The sequence below is a fragment of the Micropterus dolomieu genome, linkage group LG12 (assembly GCF_021292245.1).
Source record: "Micropterus dolomieu isolate WLL.071019.BEF.003 ecotype Adirondacks linkage group LG12, ASM2129224v1, whole genome shotgun sequence".
NCBI lineage: Eukaryota > Metazoa > Chordata > Actinopteri > Centrarchiformes > Centrarchidae > Micropterus > Micropterus dolomieu.
Genome location: NC_060161.1, coordinates 2,372,805 through 2,390,540, shown reverse-complemented (window position 1 = coordinate 2,390,540; position 17,736 = coordinate 2,372,805). Strand labels below are relative to the sequence as shown.

At 39.1% G+C, this 17,736-nt stretch overlaps 1 protein-coding gene across 6 annotated transcripts in view; it reads left to right on the top strand.

Annotated features, from left to right (window-relative positions):
* atrnl1a (attractin-like 1a) overlaps positions 1–17,736 on the top strand; it is a 233,381-nt gene that overhangs the window by 140,115 nt on the left and 75,530 nt on the right. For all 6 annotated transcript variants that reach the window (XM_046065149.1, XM_046065150.1, XM_046065156.1 and 3 more), the window contains 2 exons: positions 178–256; positions 3,000–3,157. In XM_046065149.1, coding sequence (XP_045921105.1) covers positions 178–256; positions 3,000–3,157 — 237 coding nt within the window. The remainder of the gene's footprint in view (positions 1–177; positions 257–2,999; positions 3,158–17,736) is intronic.

The window sequence follows — 17,736 nt, the reverse complement described above, 5'->3', positions numbered from 1 at the left end:
AAGTGCATAAGGTCAGCAGACCTGAAGGAAAATAAGTAAAGTGTCCAACAACATTACCCCAGGAGTCAATAAATAAACCAAGAAACTAAAGCAACAAGAATTTGCTTTGTGTTGCGAATCAGTTCGTCCACACGCCTTTTTATGTTCAGCTCAGTAACCCGTTTCTTTTTTATGCAGGCGAGCAAGAACCTCGACATGTCCATCAATGCCTCAAACAACTTCAACCTCAACATCACTTGGTCCTTAAGCTCAACAGGTAGACAACATGTTCACATTTTTATACTTGTCTTAAAAATCACTTTCCTTTGATTTTCTTTTAAGGCAATTTGGTTTCTCCAACTGTTTGGAGTAGTCAATAAAAAGGCCAGCCACACCCACACAGTTGATCTTGGCTTCTCAGGAACTGGTGTGAATACAGGCTGCGACTAATTAAGTGCTGTCGTTACAATTAATCTGCCAATTATTTTCTCAATCCATAATATTTATTATTTAGCACCAAAAAATGCCCGCAATACTTTTCCAGTCCAAGGTGACTTCTTTAAGTTAGGGTAAGGTATTGAGTTTACTGTCATATAAGACAAAGAAAAGCAACACATCCAAGAAACTGGTTCTATGTAATGTAGCTTTGACATGCTGAGAAGTCACATCCCTATGCATCTTTAAGATCTGTGAGTTTACACAGGTAGCTAAAACGCTTAAAAGAAATCTTCTCATTAAAAATGAGCCATTTCTCTAACATTTCTAATGCTGTGTAATGAGGCTGAAAGTGAGATGTGATATTAAATATAATTTGATTTAGATTGGTGTATCATGTAGCTGTCTGTCTGAAATCCCACAGTCAGTATCTTTCATTGGTGGCCAAGTGTCCTTAAGCAAAATGGTCAGATCCACTTCCTGCTGGCCTCCCGGGGATTCCCCCTCTTGACAAAACACATCAGAAGCTGTTTTGAATTTTGGCATTAGGGCGTTTTATACATTTTCCCTCATGATTTTAATTAAGATAAAAGCACTCTGCTTTCACACTCGCAGTGTCTTGGGGCCCAGAGCCCAAGACACTGCGAGAGTGTGTGTGTATGTGTGATTGTGTGCAGACTATTATAGAGTGTTTAATGGCCCTGATAAAGCAGGAGGTGGAAATATTTTATTCACAAAGTCTGAGAAACTCAGCCATTAACACAAAACTGCTGATAATGCGCTGAAGGATACTGAAATCAGACCACTTCAGCAGTGAGAGGAATTTACAAGCTCGCTCTGAATTACTGCGAGGTGTCATGAAAATAATTTGCCTGCTTGAGATTAAAAGGCACGCCTTGACATTTTAAAATCTAGACTGTTTTCACTCAACCTGCTCATTTACCACTTTGCGTAAAAAATATCTTTACAAGGTTGTAGATACTGAAAGCAGCTTGGCTGATTGGTCGCTCTGTTTGACTCTCATTGCGCCGCTCTCATGTGGCTGCAGTGTTTTAAACTGGAAAGTTGTTTTTGCTACTCTGAGTGTTTCCTTCCACAAGGTGACAAGGGGGTAATTTAAAAGAACCTGATTTGTCCTGATCTTAACTTTATCCTTCCCAATCCCAACTGGACTGCACCTTTTGTTGTTGCCATCCTAAATCTGTCACTTTTACTCTCAATTGACTCAATTGGGAATACAAGTTTTTGACTAACCACAGGGTCAAACTGCTGATACAACAAAATGTGAGGCATTGGGAATAAAAATGAGAATATGTCTGATCTAGTGAATTATAGTGGAAGACAATTCTGCCTGTAGGACTTCTCACAACACCACAGCCTAATGCCAGAGAGGCTGGCATGCAAAAATGTGTATTCTTTCTCGCCTATTTCAACATTTTCATCGTTCTTTGGGAAACCGTGGCTGTTGACATTCCTGATCCCAGAAGTCTGTCTCGGGTCCCCCCTGCCTGATCATCTGCACATGCCGGAACTAAATGATTGCAAGTGATAATTGGTCAGGCTTCACCAAGAGAGGGCTGTATCATTCCCACTCGAAGAAGCACTTTTAGTCAGTCAGCGTTCTCTGTAACAGCATCTAAACAATGGAATCTATTGCCAATGCAGATTAGAGAAGCAAATACTTATCATTCTTTTACTGGTCAGCTTAAGAAGTGGCTAATTGATAATCAGATATGTGCAAATTATACTACTGACTGCCTACTGAGTTTTTTTTTCTTGTTGTGCTTTGTGTAATATGTTGTTTGTTGCTTATTGTTATGTCTTGTACCTGTCTGACTATTATTCTGTATATATTGTTATTACGTGCGGACTGTAATAAGTCATTTTAAATCTTTATTTTAGGTTGCCCTTTTAATAACTGACCAGGGACAACAGATGAAAAGTAGCCTGTTGAGCTAACTCTGGCTCATTCACAGTTATTTTATTGTTAATTAATGAGCACTGTCCCTGTCAAATAAACAAATAAATGAAATGAAAGTTTAGTGGGACTCTGTCTCTCAGCAAAGTGTTCGCAGGACGCTGATTACCAAATCTAACATCTCTACTAAGCTGACAAATGCTGTGTTTCCATGATGATAAAATACAGTCAATTAACTACGTACAAAATCAATCCAATATTTCCATAAAACAGTCCTGCTTATTAATTTGTAACATTTATCCACCATAGTGTAGTTGTTATATCTTACAACCCTATACCAGAGCTATTATCCACAGGACCTGGGTAGGTTTTAAAAACGACCGAAAACGCCTGTGAAACGCCCTATGTTTGTTTAATCTATAACATCCGTCAGCTCTAAGAGGACCTCTGGTGACATTTCTCATTGAAAACAAAGAGACACTGCTAGCCACAAGCTGCTTTTGATATGTTGTCAATTGGTTTTCTACAATAAATAAAGGCTCTTGAGCTGAAATACAATAAACACCCTCGAAGGTATCACTGTTTGTCCCTCTAGCCTTTGAGAGAGCCGTAGCTGCGACTATGTTTCTGTTATTTCTAGATATTAACTGCTCTCTGTGCCTCACAGCTGGCACGATCTCAGGCGAAGAGATGCCCATCATAGCGAGGACCAACATCAAGGAGCACCGTGACAGTTTCTCGTGTGAAAAGTTCAACTTCAGACTTCACCACAACATCACCTTCTACGTCTATGTGACCAACTTCAGCTGGCCAATCAAGATCCAGGTTAGAGGCTCAGGGGAGGGAAGGATACATAATAGGATAATGATGATCAGTCATTTCATTTTTATCAAAACTGACCAGGAAAAATCCAGCCAACAGGCTGGCTATAAGGGCTATAGTATTGATTGATTTAATTGTTAGTGATTCTCACATTGAAAAATCCCCATCACAAGATCCCATTGCCAAAGGTGAAGTCTACAAATTACTTGTTTTGTCAGATCAAGAGTATCACTCAAAGTTGTTCAATTTATACTCATATAAAACAGAAAAGTCAGCAACGCCTCACATTGATGATAATGGTGAGTTTTGACGTGATAGTGGGTGATAAATTCAGTGCATCAAGTTTGATTTACAGTAAAGAAAATACCCCGAAAGTGAGGTCTTATTTATAGTAGAGAAAATAGCCGCGTGCACAGCTCCCAAACTTCAATACTGCATCAAGTTGCCCGGTCGTAACAAGGATCGAAACAAACACAATGCCGGCACTCATAGATAAATAGTCGTCTTGTTCATTGCCCAAATTCAGTTCACTCCATTGTGCAAGTGCTTTATTGAATTACACTTGTCTTTAATTTGTTTTTAATAAGTAAGTGTATTATTTCTGTGCCCACACTGTAAATCAGTTGTCTTTAGGGAGTAATACAGTTATTCAAGTAATCAATGAATAATAAAATACAAGATGTACGTCTGTTCAGTATAATAGAGTGACTGTCGAGTTAGACTGAAGCATAATCACACCCTATATGATATAGTTACTCAAACTCTGTGTTTGACAAGCATCAGTTTCCAATAAACCGATGTTAGTCAAGTTCCTTCCTACAAGTTGTACAGTACTGTATATAGGTTAAAAACTGCTGTTGATGGGAACATTAAAAGTAAATTTCTGTATTTTTAAACCTGGGCCCTATTTTCACATACAAAAATATTCGTGCAGTAGATGGCTTGTTGTGTTCTTTTTGGGCACTTGCATATGTCAAAATTACGTCCAGACTGTGACTAACAACACTTCTTTCTCCAACTCTGATTCACATTTCCACTATCTCCTTCCTGCAACAACGCTCCCCTCATGAGATTTCAGAGCAAGGATTGGCCTTGCGTGAGACTTGAGTTTCATGTTTAAAACAAACGATGTCACCAGTAAGGATCCTTTCCATGATGCTATCAGACACCTCGTATATAAGTTTTTTGTGACAGGTGCAATCGCTCCGAAGGAATACGTTGCAGCCACCGAAGCCATCTACTGCACAGATTCCAAATGTTTTTGTACCAACTTGTAATTTCGACCCCAAAATATGTTTCCAGGTTTAAAAATACTGAAATTACCTTTTAATGTCATTTTTGATGCCGATATTGGTATAAGTTCCATGGTTTAAAAAAGGTCTTTGTGTTAAAATGATTAAAGTTCTGGCATGTTGGGATCTGCAGAAAGTAACAAACGTGATTGACAGTTAAGATGTTTGAATGAACAAGATACAGCACAAAGTAGGGTTTGCAGCATCATCATCATCTGCAGTTTTCAGGACCTGTCTCTCTGAAAAACATATAGCCCTGACAGGACGTTGAGCATAAACTATTCTGAAAAGTGTTTGGCAAATCTGCTATCACATTTAATGATCTGTGAGTTTTCCAATGTCTCTCCATCAATTATGCAGCACTGGATTAAATCTCCAGGCGGCAGCCACACACACTAAATATTCACACTCCAGCCTTATGATCCATTAAATTGAAGTAGACTTTTAGCTGCAATATTTTAAGATGACTGTCATGCAGGGTGCGGGGTGTGTGCTGATGGATGAACTCAAGAAGTGACAGAATGGAGAAATTAGGGGAGAGCAAAGACAGGCTGACGAGTTAACGGATTTTGAGACTACCGTACAGTCAAAATGTCCAGTGTTTAAAAAAAAAAAAATAATAAAAAAAAAGAGCCTTCCTAATTGATAGATTGAGGGAGAAGGACGTCAGGTCTGCAGATAGATAAAGACATAAAGCAGAGGATGGGTGGCGAGATGGATGGGAGAATGATAAATGTGAAGGACTACAGTAACTGCTAGGTTTTTTTTTATATGCATTCAAGTCAAAGTTAAAGGGAAAATATGTAATTAAAATAATTATGAAGATGTGAAATGATCCCTCACTGTAACGATTATTTAGAACCATTTGATTTATGATATGATTAAAAATTAAGGCTCACCCTTAATTTGTAAATCCTGTGAAGAGGGTTGAGGGTAAAATGTCTACCTCATGCCACTAATCTATTAAACTCCATGTTGTCTGAAAACTGTTGCACTAGGTGATGTGCAAGGCAGCAAAAAAAATTTTAAATAAACCACAAGTCTAGAAAGACAATTTATGAATTATTTATTTCATTTATTATTGAATGAGAACTGGATGATCCATTAATTTGTTTAAAATATATTTTGTTTTGTCCATCATGGGGCATTACATCACAAACAGCTGTCATCTCATCAAGCCGTCACTGACAAACAAAGTCAAACCTGAAACTGAATGCAGCTTTGAGGTGTAACTTCTCTGATTCTGCCACTGATCATGTGTTGAGGGCTTACTGAGTAGCAAGAGATGAAGCCATTACCAGTTTAGGCCGGTGCTGCTAAAGGATTAACTTGTTTGCAACAAATCATTTGGTGAATATTTTTCTAATATGTTTTTTGTAACCGAAGATAATGTCTTAAAGGTCACCATGTGATTTCAAGTGGAAACATAATTTAGAAACTTAATCCCAATCGGCTTGTATTATCACGGTCATTTGGCAGCGTTTATTGCCCAGTGTCCTGCACCTTGTTATGGGTCATTTGTCCATCGATCGCTCCCTTCATATGCATTTCCCATTAATGCTGCATTATCTGAGCGCCATATATCTGCTGGTTGAAAGGTGATACAATAATTGCCATGATGAGGCCTATCTCGCCGCCATGTCAGATGTGCCCGTGTGTAACACGAGAAGCACTCGGCGTCCGGTCCTGTGACCTTGGTGGCTTCCGACGCCGGAAAAGGGCGAGGATGAGAAATTGTCCTGACAATTGATAATGACCCTGTCTGATATATTTGATCTAATAGACGCGCGTGCACGCACATACAGGTGCGCACAAAATAGCATCCACATGCACGCAAACACGCACATAGAAACGTGAAGGACAAAGAGATGATGAGAGAGCAGCAACAGATCCGATGCTGTGCATATCCATGCTTCCCAGAGGAGGAATCATTATGTTAAATATACATTCTGTGACATTTACAGTATCGCCATCAGCTTAAAATTCAATACCAGAACCTAGTTAAAACATGCCATAAATGAAGGTAAACTCGTAGCATAACCATTTCCACACTTACTATAATCAAACAATTACCTAACATCGCTGGAGAATCTTGTAGTATTTTGAATATCAGAGATCATACTGAAAGTAAATCTTGCTCACTGACAGAATCTTACTGATCTGACCCTTTAGCTGTGTGAAAGTCTGGCAGCCTGTGTTAACACCAGATTTGATGTTACTGTTTGTGGCATTGAAACACAAACACACACTGGCACACAGACTCACTTCACACGCTCTGGATGTCAGGTCCTCCTCTAACTCACAGGGACCCCTAGGCTACCTACACTGCAGGCCTCTGCTGGACTGAAGTCTGTCGTTGAGTGTCTTACAGACTCAGGGTAAAGCCTCACTCCAGCGCATGATGTATCCCTCCCTCGCTTTCTTTCTGTATTTACCTCCTTTCTCTTATTCTGGTGAAAGCCTGTCTGTCTTTGCCAAAGAACATTTACCCCCTCATGCAAAAGCATTTAGACCTATAGACTCCTGTGACACTGTAACCTTCCTACCTGTGGCCATGCTAACAATGAAAAACAAACTGTCCTTTTTTTGCCTCTGCACCAGGGACAACCATGGCCAGAGGCATTATGTTTTTGGGTTGTCCCTCCATCCATTTATCTGTCCCAAATGCAACCTCAGGAACACCTTGAGGGAATTTCTCAGGAACAGAAGGGGAGGTTGTGACGGATTTCATCCTTCTATTGGGTAACACTGTTGACTCAAAAATAGATTTTTAGCCATAATTTAGGAACAGATATGGCACAGATGTTGACTGGGACGACGCATTGAGTAAACAATAACTAGCACAGTACGGGCTTTCCTCCATTTTATCCATTAAGCCGTTCACTTCCTGCCTCATTCTGAATATCTGATGCACTTTGTCTCTAAAAATGCCAGGAGAAAACAAAAACGCCACATTTTGTGCAGCTATGGTCTATAAAAATCCATCTTTACATAGTAATCAAATATAAGTGTACCTGTTTAACAAATCTATCTATAATTATCCTTCATTAATACTTTCAGTGTTCAGTTCAGAGACATTTTAGAGGAGACATGCCACTGAGTCCCATAACTCTATGGGGAAAGTAACGGCAAAGATAGCGGTTATCCCGCCCTTCCCGCTAGAAAGCCAGTCGTCTACTTTTAACAGCCAAAGCGGGAAACGTATTTCAGCCCAATCGTGTGGTTCCACTGACGTAAGGGTCTGTTTTACTTCTACTGCGCATGCACTGAAGAGGTGACGCATGTGTAGTAGAAGTGTCGGGAAAAACACTTTTTAAACCTTATGCTGGGGCAAAGTCGTCAAACTTTTTCAGCGATTTTTATTATTTTGCTGCTGATTCTAGTCATGTAGTTTTGGTGACCAGTAAAAGTGCAGTTCTGGCGCTCTCCCCATTCATTTAGATAGGAGCCTGGTCTTGTTAGTCCGAAATTGCTGCCCTGAGGCGTAGCCAAGATGGCGGCCGAGTGGCATGACTTGCCTAGAAGCACTTTGGCATTGTATATCATATCATCAGTATAGTGATAGACAAAAATAACTTGGTTGAAGATACTCCAAGACATGTCCACTCTCATCCGAGAGGCTTCTTAAGTTCTGAACTGAACTGCCCTTGATTTTAACCTTCCTTGGACTCAAATTATGATTCTGGACAGACATGGATGTAAACTTGTAACTTGTCTAGTTGATGTAGTCTTAAAACCTCAGTGTAGTAATTCTGTTTCTAATATTGTATGATAGCAAAGAGCTACAGTACAGTAGTCTGTTTGTCCAAAATGGCTGAAGTCTTTCCATAACTAAACGAAACAACTAAAAGATGCAACAAACAGAATGTGTGAAAAGTCTTAAATGTGGAACACTTCATCTGAATCAGACAAGTTTTAAACATTCAGACTTGGCACACAACATCACTAGCATATCTAATACATAAATGTGTCCTTAGAAAGGTGGCACTCCATGAAAACTTACAGTATATGCGCACACACACACACACACACACACTAATGTGACCTGTGAGTGTTTTCCTGACGGTGTCCTGACGTCAGCTTGGGGGTTGAGGGCTGTTTGTAAGGCAGAGGGAGGTGTTGGGATTGGTCGTTCTGCTGTAACAGATTTTGATTGGTTCTGTCACACTGACCTTGCACCTTTGTCTTCGCTCTCCTGCACGCACCATCATGACACAACGTTTACCAAAATGTTCCTGTTTTAAATGTATGTATAGGGCGAGTTACGGCATCGGCCCAGAAATTATTGAGGATCCTTTTTTAGCTGTTAACACAAATATATTTTAGAGCTTTGCTTTTATTATATCCAGCTTATTTTTTTAGAGAAACTTCAATTATAAAAGGGTAAAAAAATCAATAGTAATCATGCGTAATATAAACTGTATAGAATAGAAATATCAAAATAAGTACAGATACAAAATATGTCACAGGCAAATATGGATCATCACAGTAATTTGTTCATTTCGGCACCATTTTTCCACAAACTAGGACTGGCTGGATTTGTTTCTAATCAAAAAGTCATGTTTTATTGATTGAGCTCACAAACATTATGGAAACATGACCCAGTTCCTCTCTTCATCTTTCTGTTTTGAAAGAACTGTTAATTTAGCCAGAAGTTGTATAACTTGAGACCTTAACTGTTTCTAATTTGAACATCTCTGTTTGTAATTTAGCAGAAAATGTTATCTCAACAAGAGAGGACTGTAATAACTTGAAAATCGACTGCAATGAACAGCCCATTGTTTCCACTCTTCTTGTTTCAGATTCACTAAATTAAAATCGACAGCAGGAAACAAAACACACTTTGCTTTAAAAAAAAACAAAAAAAACTTGTTTCTGCTCCACATTTATAAGTTTTGCAGCAAATGTTTCGTCTCATGTCCACTTCTATCTGTATACTGCTCCTTCCGCCTCTGTCCCTACGCCCCTCCATGCATCTCAGCATATAGGCCAGCTGATTAAAAGCCTTCTGGTGAGGTGAGCAGCCATTTTGTTGCAGGCGAACTCGTGGCTGGCATGATCGGTGGGTTGATTTGATTTGCCGCTCAGTGCTCAGTCACTTATTTATCCTCTGCGCTTGCCATCATTAAATAGGATGCCTCTCCTAATCAGATATCTGACACACACTCACAAACACAGCTCTGACCATGTCAGTGGCAAAGTGTCCTTTATTTGATTAAAACAGAAGTTGAAACCGTTAACTGTCTGACCAGCACACACACACACATGCATGCATGCAGAGGAGGAGGAGCGCCTATCTGATACATCTCGTTGAGACGGTATTACGTTCCATGGGGTGGAACAGAAGAGGGAAGGCTGAGTGCTGCCCATTTAACTAGGCAGCCAGGAAGTCAACTGCAGTCATCAGCAACATCAGGACAAATTAGGCTGTTCATGTGGGCATACATACAGGGTATGTGTTAGGGCCAGGTCACTCTAGCTTTTATTGCAGCGAAATTTGGGAACAAAATCAATGTGTTTCAAAGGAATCCCCGGGATCAGTGGATTCACTTACGAATTTATATAGTTTATTTATTAAAGCTCGTGTAACTTAGCGAACTTGCCGCTCGAACACATCTCCCAGCTGAAACTACGGGGGAGGCCTGAGTCACTATCAAACTATCGCTGCTTGAGTTACAAATTAGTATCAGGAGACAGGATGGACTGGGGCCAGCTTGTCAGTAGATATCTCTGCAGCACAACACACAGATGTCTTTGACGTCAGAGCTGCTATTCTCATTCTGCTGTCTGTCAGAATGTCAGTTTATTTATATTAGTTAGTTAATATATTTAGGTAATATTTTGAACAAAAATTCTCACACATGCCACCTTTAACTAGCTTTTGGGTGCCAATTGTCTGGTTTTACCTCAAGTACACAAGGTGAGGCGTAGGGCGGGCCCACGTAGTAAATGTATGTAGACTCGCGTCTTCAGTGCTGCGTGAGTGAGGGGTGAACTAGCAACTAATGTTTGCGCCTATTCAGTTTTAAAGAGCAACAGAGAATGAGGAAATTTCAAAAATGAATGGACTAACTAGTCTAGTCATGGAGAGATCTTCGTGTTTATAAGGCTGAACAAGCCAAAAATAGTACTAATACAAAATAAATGGATTTAAAACAATTTGTCTTAAACTTTTACACTATTTTGAAGTAATGATCAACACAAAATGAATAAAATGTTGTTTACATTTAAGTGAGCTCATTTAAGTTTGCAGTGACAACACTGAGGTTGTTTGATCACACTTAAGTTACTTACTGATGGCGGGTTATTAGAGTGATATAATTGTACAAGACAACATGGAAGACAAAATAACAAATTCCACAGTGAACAGAAATAAAAAAAAAACACTGTGCAGGCATTCTGACTCTTTAGGGAGTACATCATGTAGTGTTTTCACTGCAGTTTGTTACCGGTGTTTACACTGCAGATGGATGCAGAAGTGGGTCTTGAGCACCTGTTAAAAGGAGCTGCATCTGTGAGCTCTCTTAACAAGTGCACACATATGGCAGAGCCGGACTCATTTGCATAGCATGTAGGTGGAGGCGGCACTTGGCAACTGCCTCACTTTGGTCATTAGGTCCTCATGAATATGCAAATACTGAGTGTGTGGTAAACACATTTTAGTCCCTGAAAAATGCACATGTAGATTTGCTAACATGCTGACGTTATCATGTGTGTCATACACATTATAATACTGTAGGGTACATAAGTTCCAGTTAAATCCCTATATTATAAGAGTATTACACAATTGCCTTGGCCTTTTTTAAAACCAATTTGACAGGGAAAACACAAACTGCTCCAAGTCACAGTAAGAAGCATGCAGAGTCATTTATTTTTATTCTCAATTAAATGATGTAAATGCTGTAAAACTGTTCCTCATCATTCCTTTTGTTCTTTCCTCTCAACAGTCTCACTTTAAATTTAATTTAACACACTTTGATTTTGCTCTTCTTTTAATGTGAAAGCATAATTTAGTATTTCAAGGTTGGGAATTGTCAATTTGAGTAATTTAATGACTGATTAAGAGGGAGTTAAATACATAAATTCAGCCTAAAAAGGGGAAATTTGTAGGAGCCATTTGTAATTGAAAAAACAAAGATTGGATGGAACTACGCACGTATTTCCTCGCCTTACATTTGCAAGGCTCTGCAGAGTTAGACCAATGATGTTTTGACGTTGACGTCTTTTTCGACAAAGGCAAAACCTTTTCTAATGCCATACATCAAAATGTGCATAAAGAAACGTTGGTGGAAACACGGCTGCTGTTGCGTCAGAAAAGAAGGTGAACATGGGTGATGGTTTCTAAAGTTTAAAAGCTCAGAAAACGCACACTGGACTTTGACGTGACATTTAAGTTGCTTGTTTTCTTTTGGAAGTGAACGGCTTCTAATCCAATTAGTGTTCTTTTTTTATTTAATTATGCCATTGGTCAGTGTTTAAGTCGTATACTAAGGGTTTAAAGAATAACCACACACAGTCTAATAATAAGGCTTGTAGTGACTAGTGTAATTCTTTCACACTTTTTACAGCAGTGAAGAGTATCGCGGTGCTAAAGTACCATGTTACATTACAGGTGGGTGTGTGCACAAGTAAAATGGACAACACCTGACCACACCCAGCTGTGATGTTGGTGGCTGAGAGCAAAAACCAACCCAGAGAAGCCAGTGCAGCTACAGTACGGTGCGGAGAGAAAGAAAAATCACGTGCTCCTTTAATCTGCTGCTGTTGCTATGAGTGGGTGTCCGTCAGTGTTGTCCCAGTGATGAACTGGTTTTCCAGGCTCGTCTTGATGCCTTTCATTCCCGTATATATGAGCAGCCTGCGGTCCTGATGAGGATTAAGTGAGACGAGTAAATGATTCCTGTTGCTTTATCTTTACCTGCCATCGTCCTCTCTCCTCCTCCCATCTCATCATCTCCCAGACCTCCATTCATCTTCTTCATCAGCTTCTCTTCTTGTTTTCATCTCTTTTTCACCTGTGTCATACTTCTCCTGCCTGTGTTGCTCTCTTTTTCCTCCCTCCCTTCTCTTATCGATTAGCCAAACACTTTCTTTCATTCCAGGTTTTAACAAGCAGTCCTTGGTTCAGGGTTAGGGAAATAAAAGGCAGCCCACTGCTGTCACAGCTCATGAGTTTGTCTCCCGAGGGCCACCGTAAGCCCTCAGTAATGACTGGACTGTAGAAATGGGGTCCTTGGAGTACTCTTTACATCATTCCTGTTCCTCTCATTTTTTGCCCCTCAGTCCCTTTCTCTTATCTTCACACTTTTTCTTGTGGTAATTGCAGTTCTAGTTTCAAGATTAAAAAAAATCCCCCTGAACAGTCAGTTGACCCCTGATTTAAAAACAATTATATTCTAAAGAAAAGAAATATCGCTGCTGTTTTTTTTTTTAATGGATTCCATAATGTTTAGGTCATTTCAGTGTGTTTTTGTCTGTGTGTTGGAGCATTCGCATCGGTTGTAATTTTTCCGACACCTTCTTCCCTGCAGTATTTCATCTTCTTGCCTTTGTATCAGAACCAACTCTGTCAGCAGTTACAGTCCTCACAGTGTGTTGCAGGGGCTCCAATATCCACATTAAACACTTTGTTTATTACATTAGTCACATTTATCTGTCTAACGTTGCAGTCATTTAAATCTTAGAGGTGAATATACTGAAGGATACATTTCAATCATTTTCAGTGAGCTTAGGATAAACATAAGGCAAACAGTTCTTCAACATATTGATCTGGGACCATTTCTGAGAAAGAAAACATCTCATGGCCGAGGAAATCGTAGGAACCTTCTTAAACTTTATTAGAAATGGCCAAAGATAAAGAAGTGCCTTCTGCCCCTTCATAGAGTGCTTTCACAAATGTTGTCAAACTTTTTGAGCTCCTCATGAAATTCTGTGATACCTGTAATTTCAGGCTGCCTAACTGATGATTCACTTGTCACACAAGCAGACAGGAACTCCTAAAGTTTAAACTGAACCAACACTTTTAGGACTGATTAACTCTAAAGACACACTATTAACAGACTTGAAGAATATCTCTAAAACCTATTTTTATATTAACAACGTGTCAAATTACAGTGTCAAATGGGTGACTTCTAGTGATCTCCTCAGCTTTACAGAGCTATTCAGAGAGATTCAGCTCATTGTTGAGCTGTCCTGCCGCAACTTTACTATTTTACTTCACTCTCACCGCTCTCATAGCAATGTTCCCAGCCACAGCTGGAAAAGAAAGTTGGTAGAGACCAAAACCAGAACTAACAGTATTATAGATATTGGACTTAAATTCATCACACACACAAACACGACTCAAAATAATTGACAATGTTTCTTCGTTACTGCTGAATGTGTAAACAAGCAAGTGTTTGCTAACACGTTTGCCGTATCAACTTAGAAAGTGACAATATGTCAAGATTGTGTTAATAATTTTTGTTTCTGCCTCAAGTGGCTAAAAAAAATCAGGCATTGCAGGTTTAAGGCTACCAACAACCCACAACCCAATCAAACTCTACCGGTACTTTTACCATTCAAAAACAATAGCTTAATTTATACGTAGTATGACGACACTTCATTTCACTGTTTGCATAAAAAAAAGTTGTCTTATATTTGGACTAACATAAAGACAGAAACGGCAATAAAAAACAACATTCGTTTGTTTAGGCCCCCAAAAGGTAACTTTTGAAATGACCACATAACAGATTTATCAGCTCTATCACACAGTCCCAGTAGGAACTGAACATTACACACCCACAGCATAGATTTCAAGACTATTGCATAAATATTTATATGTTTATGTTCATTTGTACATTGTTTTGTGTACATTTAGCTTGCATCATGCTTCTGTTTGTGTAATGTTGTCAGACTTGTGTGTTTGTGGCTCTGCAGTGGTGAGGATCAGGAAGAAAAGGGTGTGGTCTGAACAGCTCATTGATTATAGTTGTGTTTAATGACTGCAGTCGTTGTAAATTGAAATGATGGCTGTTGGCTGGAGTTGAGTGGGACTGGAATGTGTGTGCGTGTGTGTTTGGGAGAAATAAATTAGAAGGAATGATTAATCTACTATAAAAAGTATAATATTGCCTTTGCTAGTTTGCATTTTTGTGTATCACCTGTTTATAAATATAGTTTTGTTGCATTTGTTTTTGAATGTATGTTTATGAATTTTTTTTTACAGTAGACATGCATGTATGTATATTTTTTTCCCCCACATGTGCACAGTCTTTATATTGTCAGGGGGTTTTGATGTAAATTGCTGCATTGGAAGCCTGAATCAGGCTTTTTTCTCCCTGTATTAATTCTGCGTCCCTCTGGACCAAAATCAGCTTTTCTGCAGGTTTTTCACTGTCAGGCCATTTTACCTGCTGCACAAATGCCGGTAAACCTCTTAAGCCTATTCTGCCCCATTTCTTTCTCTCTTCCCCTCCCAACTAGTCTCAGAGGATTCACCAAAGACAAAGACACAACCTTTCCGGCTATTAGGGCCATTTAGAGATATCCCCATGTCGAACAAGCTTGAGTTATATTGCTGTCAAATGTATTGTGATGCCTGTGATCAGTATTTTTATACTTTATAGTCCCTGTTAGCTGCGGTGCTGCTCAGGGCTTTTAAAGATTTTTAAAAGTAGGTCTTTGGCAGGCCACCTGTCATAAGGATCAGATGATGTCACATGCTAAATTGTGCATTGGTGGCCTCAGCTTTACCACTTTCCCATCGTCTTAAAGTTTTATAAAGGAAAATGCAAGACTTTGAGTCTTTTAGGCCAATTAAAATGAAATATTGGCCTATATGTGAAATGAATAAAAGAGTTCAAGTCTGCGTGACAGGCATTTCTTATGAAACATTTGAAGACGTTTAAAGTTAAATTGCAGCATTATTATTAGGAACTTATTAAATCCTGAACTTGGTTTTCCCTCTAAAGAAGACTTGACATTGACAGCTGAGTAAACAACGAAGTGTTACAAGTGATGTCCTCATCCACAGTAACCTGGAAGCTGAAATCAATGCCATCCAATGTCTGCATCTGTTCTAACACACGGCAGATTACAAAGTATAAGCATTCTCGTTTCCAAGATCTAAATAATGAATGTACATAACATCCTTTTTGTTTAACCCGGAACATTTGATGTACAGCTCTCAAAAATTTTAAGTTTACCTCTCTGGTCTTCTGCTACTGGTTAGTTTGTGTTGTTTTCTGACTTTGGTGTTTTTAACCTTTCAAAACAATGGAGTCTCATGGCTTTGAATAGAGCGAAATAGTGACAGGTTGCTGGTTAAACAAAAAGGATCTTACTCATTTAAAAAAAGGTCTATCTCTGTAGGGATCCTTTCCACAATGTCAGACAGTTGTAATAGCAATTTTCAGCCTGTCAGTGGCAAAGTACCAACGTTACCCTTTAAGTAGATGTGGCAAATCAGGGAGCAGTCAAAGTGATTGATCGTGGAAGATACTGACAGCAACCTATTTCATCCCCAGTGTCAGTCAGTTCCCTGTTAAAAGATACAACCTGATTGTTAGAACTTTAAATATGAACACATCCTAACATCTACAATTCAGTGATCGGGGCATTGTCCCTTCTTTTGTTATTGCAACACACTTGGACAGTTTTGATTTGGTTATGCATTTCCCCATTCCCCTTAAAGGCAACACATAGGAGACACTTTATTTTCTAAGTAAGCACACAAATGGCGTTCTCTGTCAAATGTGACTGCTCCAAAAAAGCAATAATTGTTACACATTTGCACCCCACATCAGCTCATCCTGGCTATGGTACCATGGCTACTTTTGTGCTTCTGTACCATGTGTGCTACAGGCGTCAAATGTTGTGATGTTATGCTTAGCGATAAACATGTATTGCACTTGAGTTTTCATCAGTGAAAACAACCAAGTCAACCTATAGCCAACCTGTAAGATTAGCCAAGTCTGTCACTCTGTAGTTTCCCAACCATGAACATGACTAGCATGTTTTTCTATTCTATCTATTTTTAGGAATTGACATTGGGTCTCTGGAGTGGTGCCAAGATATTTTGCCCGTTTGGCATCTGAACAGCCCAATATTTTACAATTTATTTAATAAAATTGGTTAAAAAATTATCTAAGTCCACTTTTGGTTGTGGTCTTCAGCTTGGCCATTGCATTATACTGCCGGGCTTTGCTGTGTACAAGTACCTTCTCTCTATCTCTCAATGCACATCCTCCTTCATATGTCTAGAAACAAGACAATGGGGGCTGTGAGAATGCTCTATTTTGTTCCTACAGGGCGGAAAAGTGAATAGAAAATGAATTGTGTCTGTAATAAATAATCCTCTTAATATGAGGGAGTTTATTCATGGACAACAGTGGCTTTACAGGAGGTTTTCTTAGCTGAAGGCCAAAACTTTGCTCTGAAGCAGCAGGGTGCATCTCTCATATACTGAGACACACAAACAGGAAACCCTGATGAAGACAGATTGCAGAGTTATATTTTGAGGGATGAGATAAGGTGAGAGGTGAGCAATGTGTGGGTGTGTACGCTGATGAAACAATTGGAAATATGTTTAGTTTTTTATTGTTTGTTTTAATGGTGCAACATACAGTATGTTTTTTTTTTTTTTTTACATATAGAAAACAATTTTATGTTTTTTGTGCTAAATGTCTTTTATTAGTCGACATGAAGTTCACCTAAATCATAAAATAACACATTTTGCCTGGGTGTTTTTTATTCATGCAGATATATTTGGTTTCATTTGCCCAGGTTTTGAAAACTTGTTGTGAGATTTCTGCTCAAGCCACAATGCAATTGAGGTTAATTGAATTTCACATTGGCCCCACTGAAATTTAAAATATCAACAATGTATATAATTATAATCAGCCACAACGAGTCAAAAACGAACAGCATAAACTATATATCTGAAAATCTCAGCACTTAAAACCAGAAACTATTTGGATGACTAAATACCACTATGACTGAATGGCAAAAATATGTTTTTCTTTTGTAATTTGGGTGAACTGACCCTTTAAAATTGTCCCGCAGGATGTCTTAGTCAACATGTATCATATCTGTGACTCAGGAAAGCAGAGGGCTACACGCTGCGCCAGTATCCCAGCACAGAAAACGTGATGATGGATTGTGCAGCCAGTGGATTTAGTGGTGCTGTAGCATCCAGCAGGTTTGTCGGAGTTCAATTGAACAATGTGCTGCAGAATACTGGAGAGCACAAAGGGCCAGAAACCTTTTCTCACAGGCTAATCTTATACTAACCTGCAAACCATATGGGTG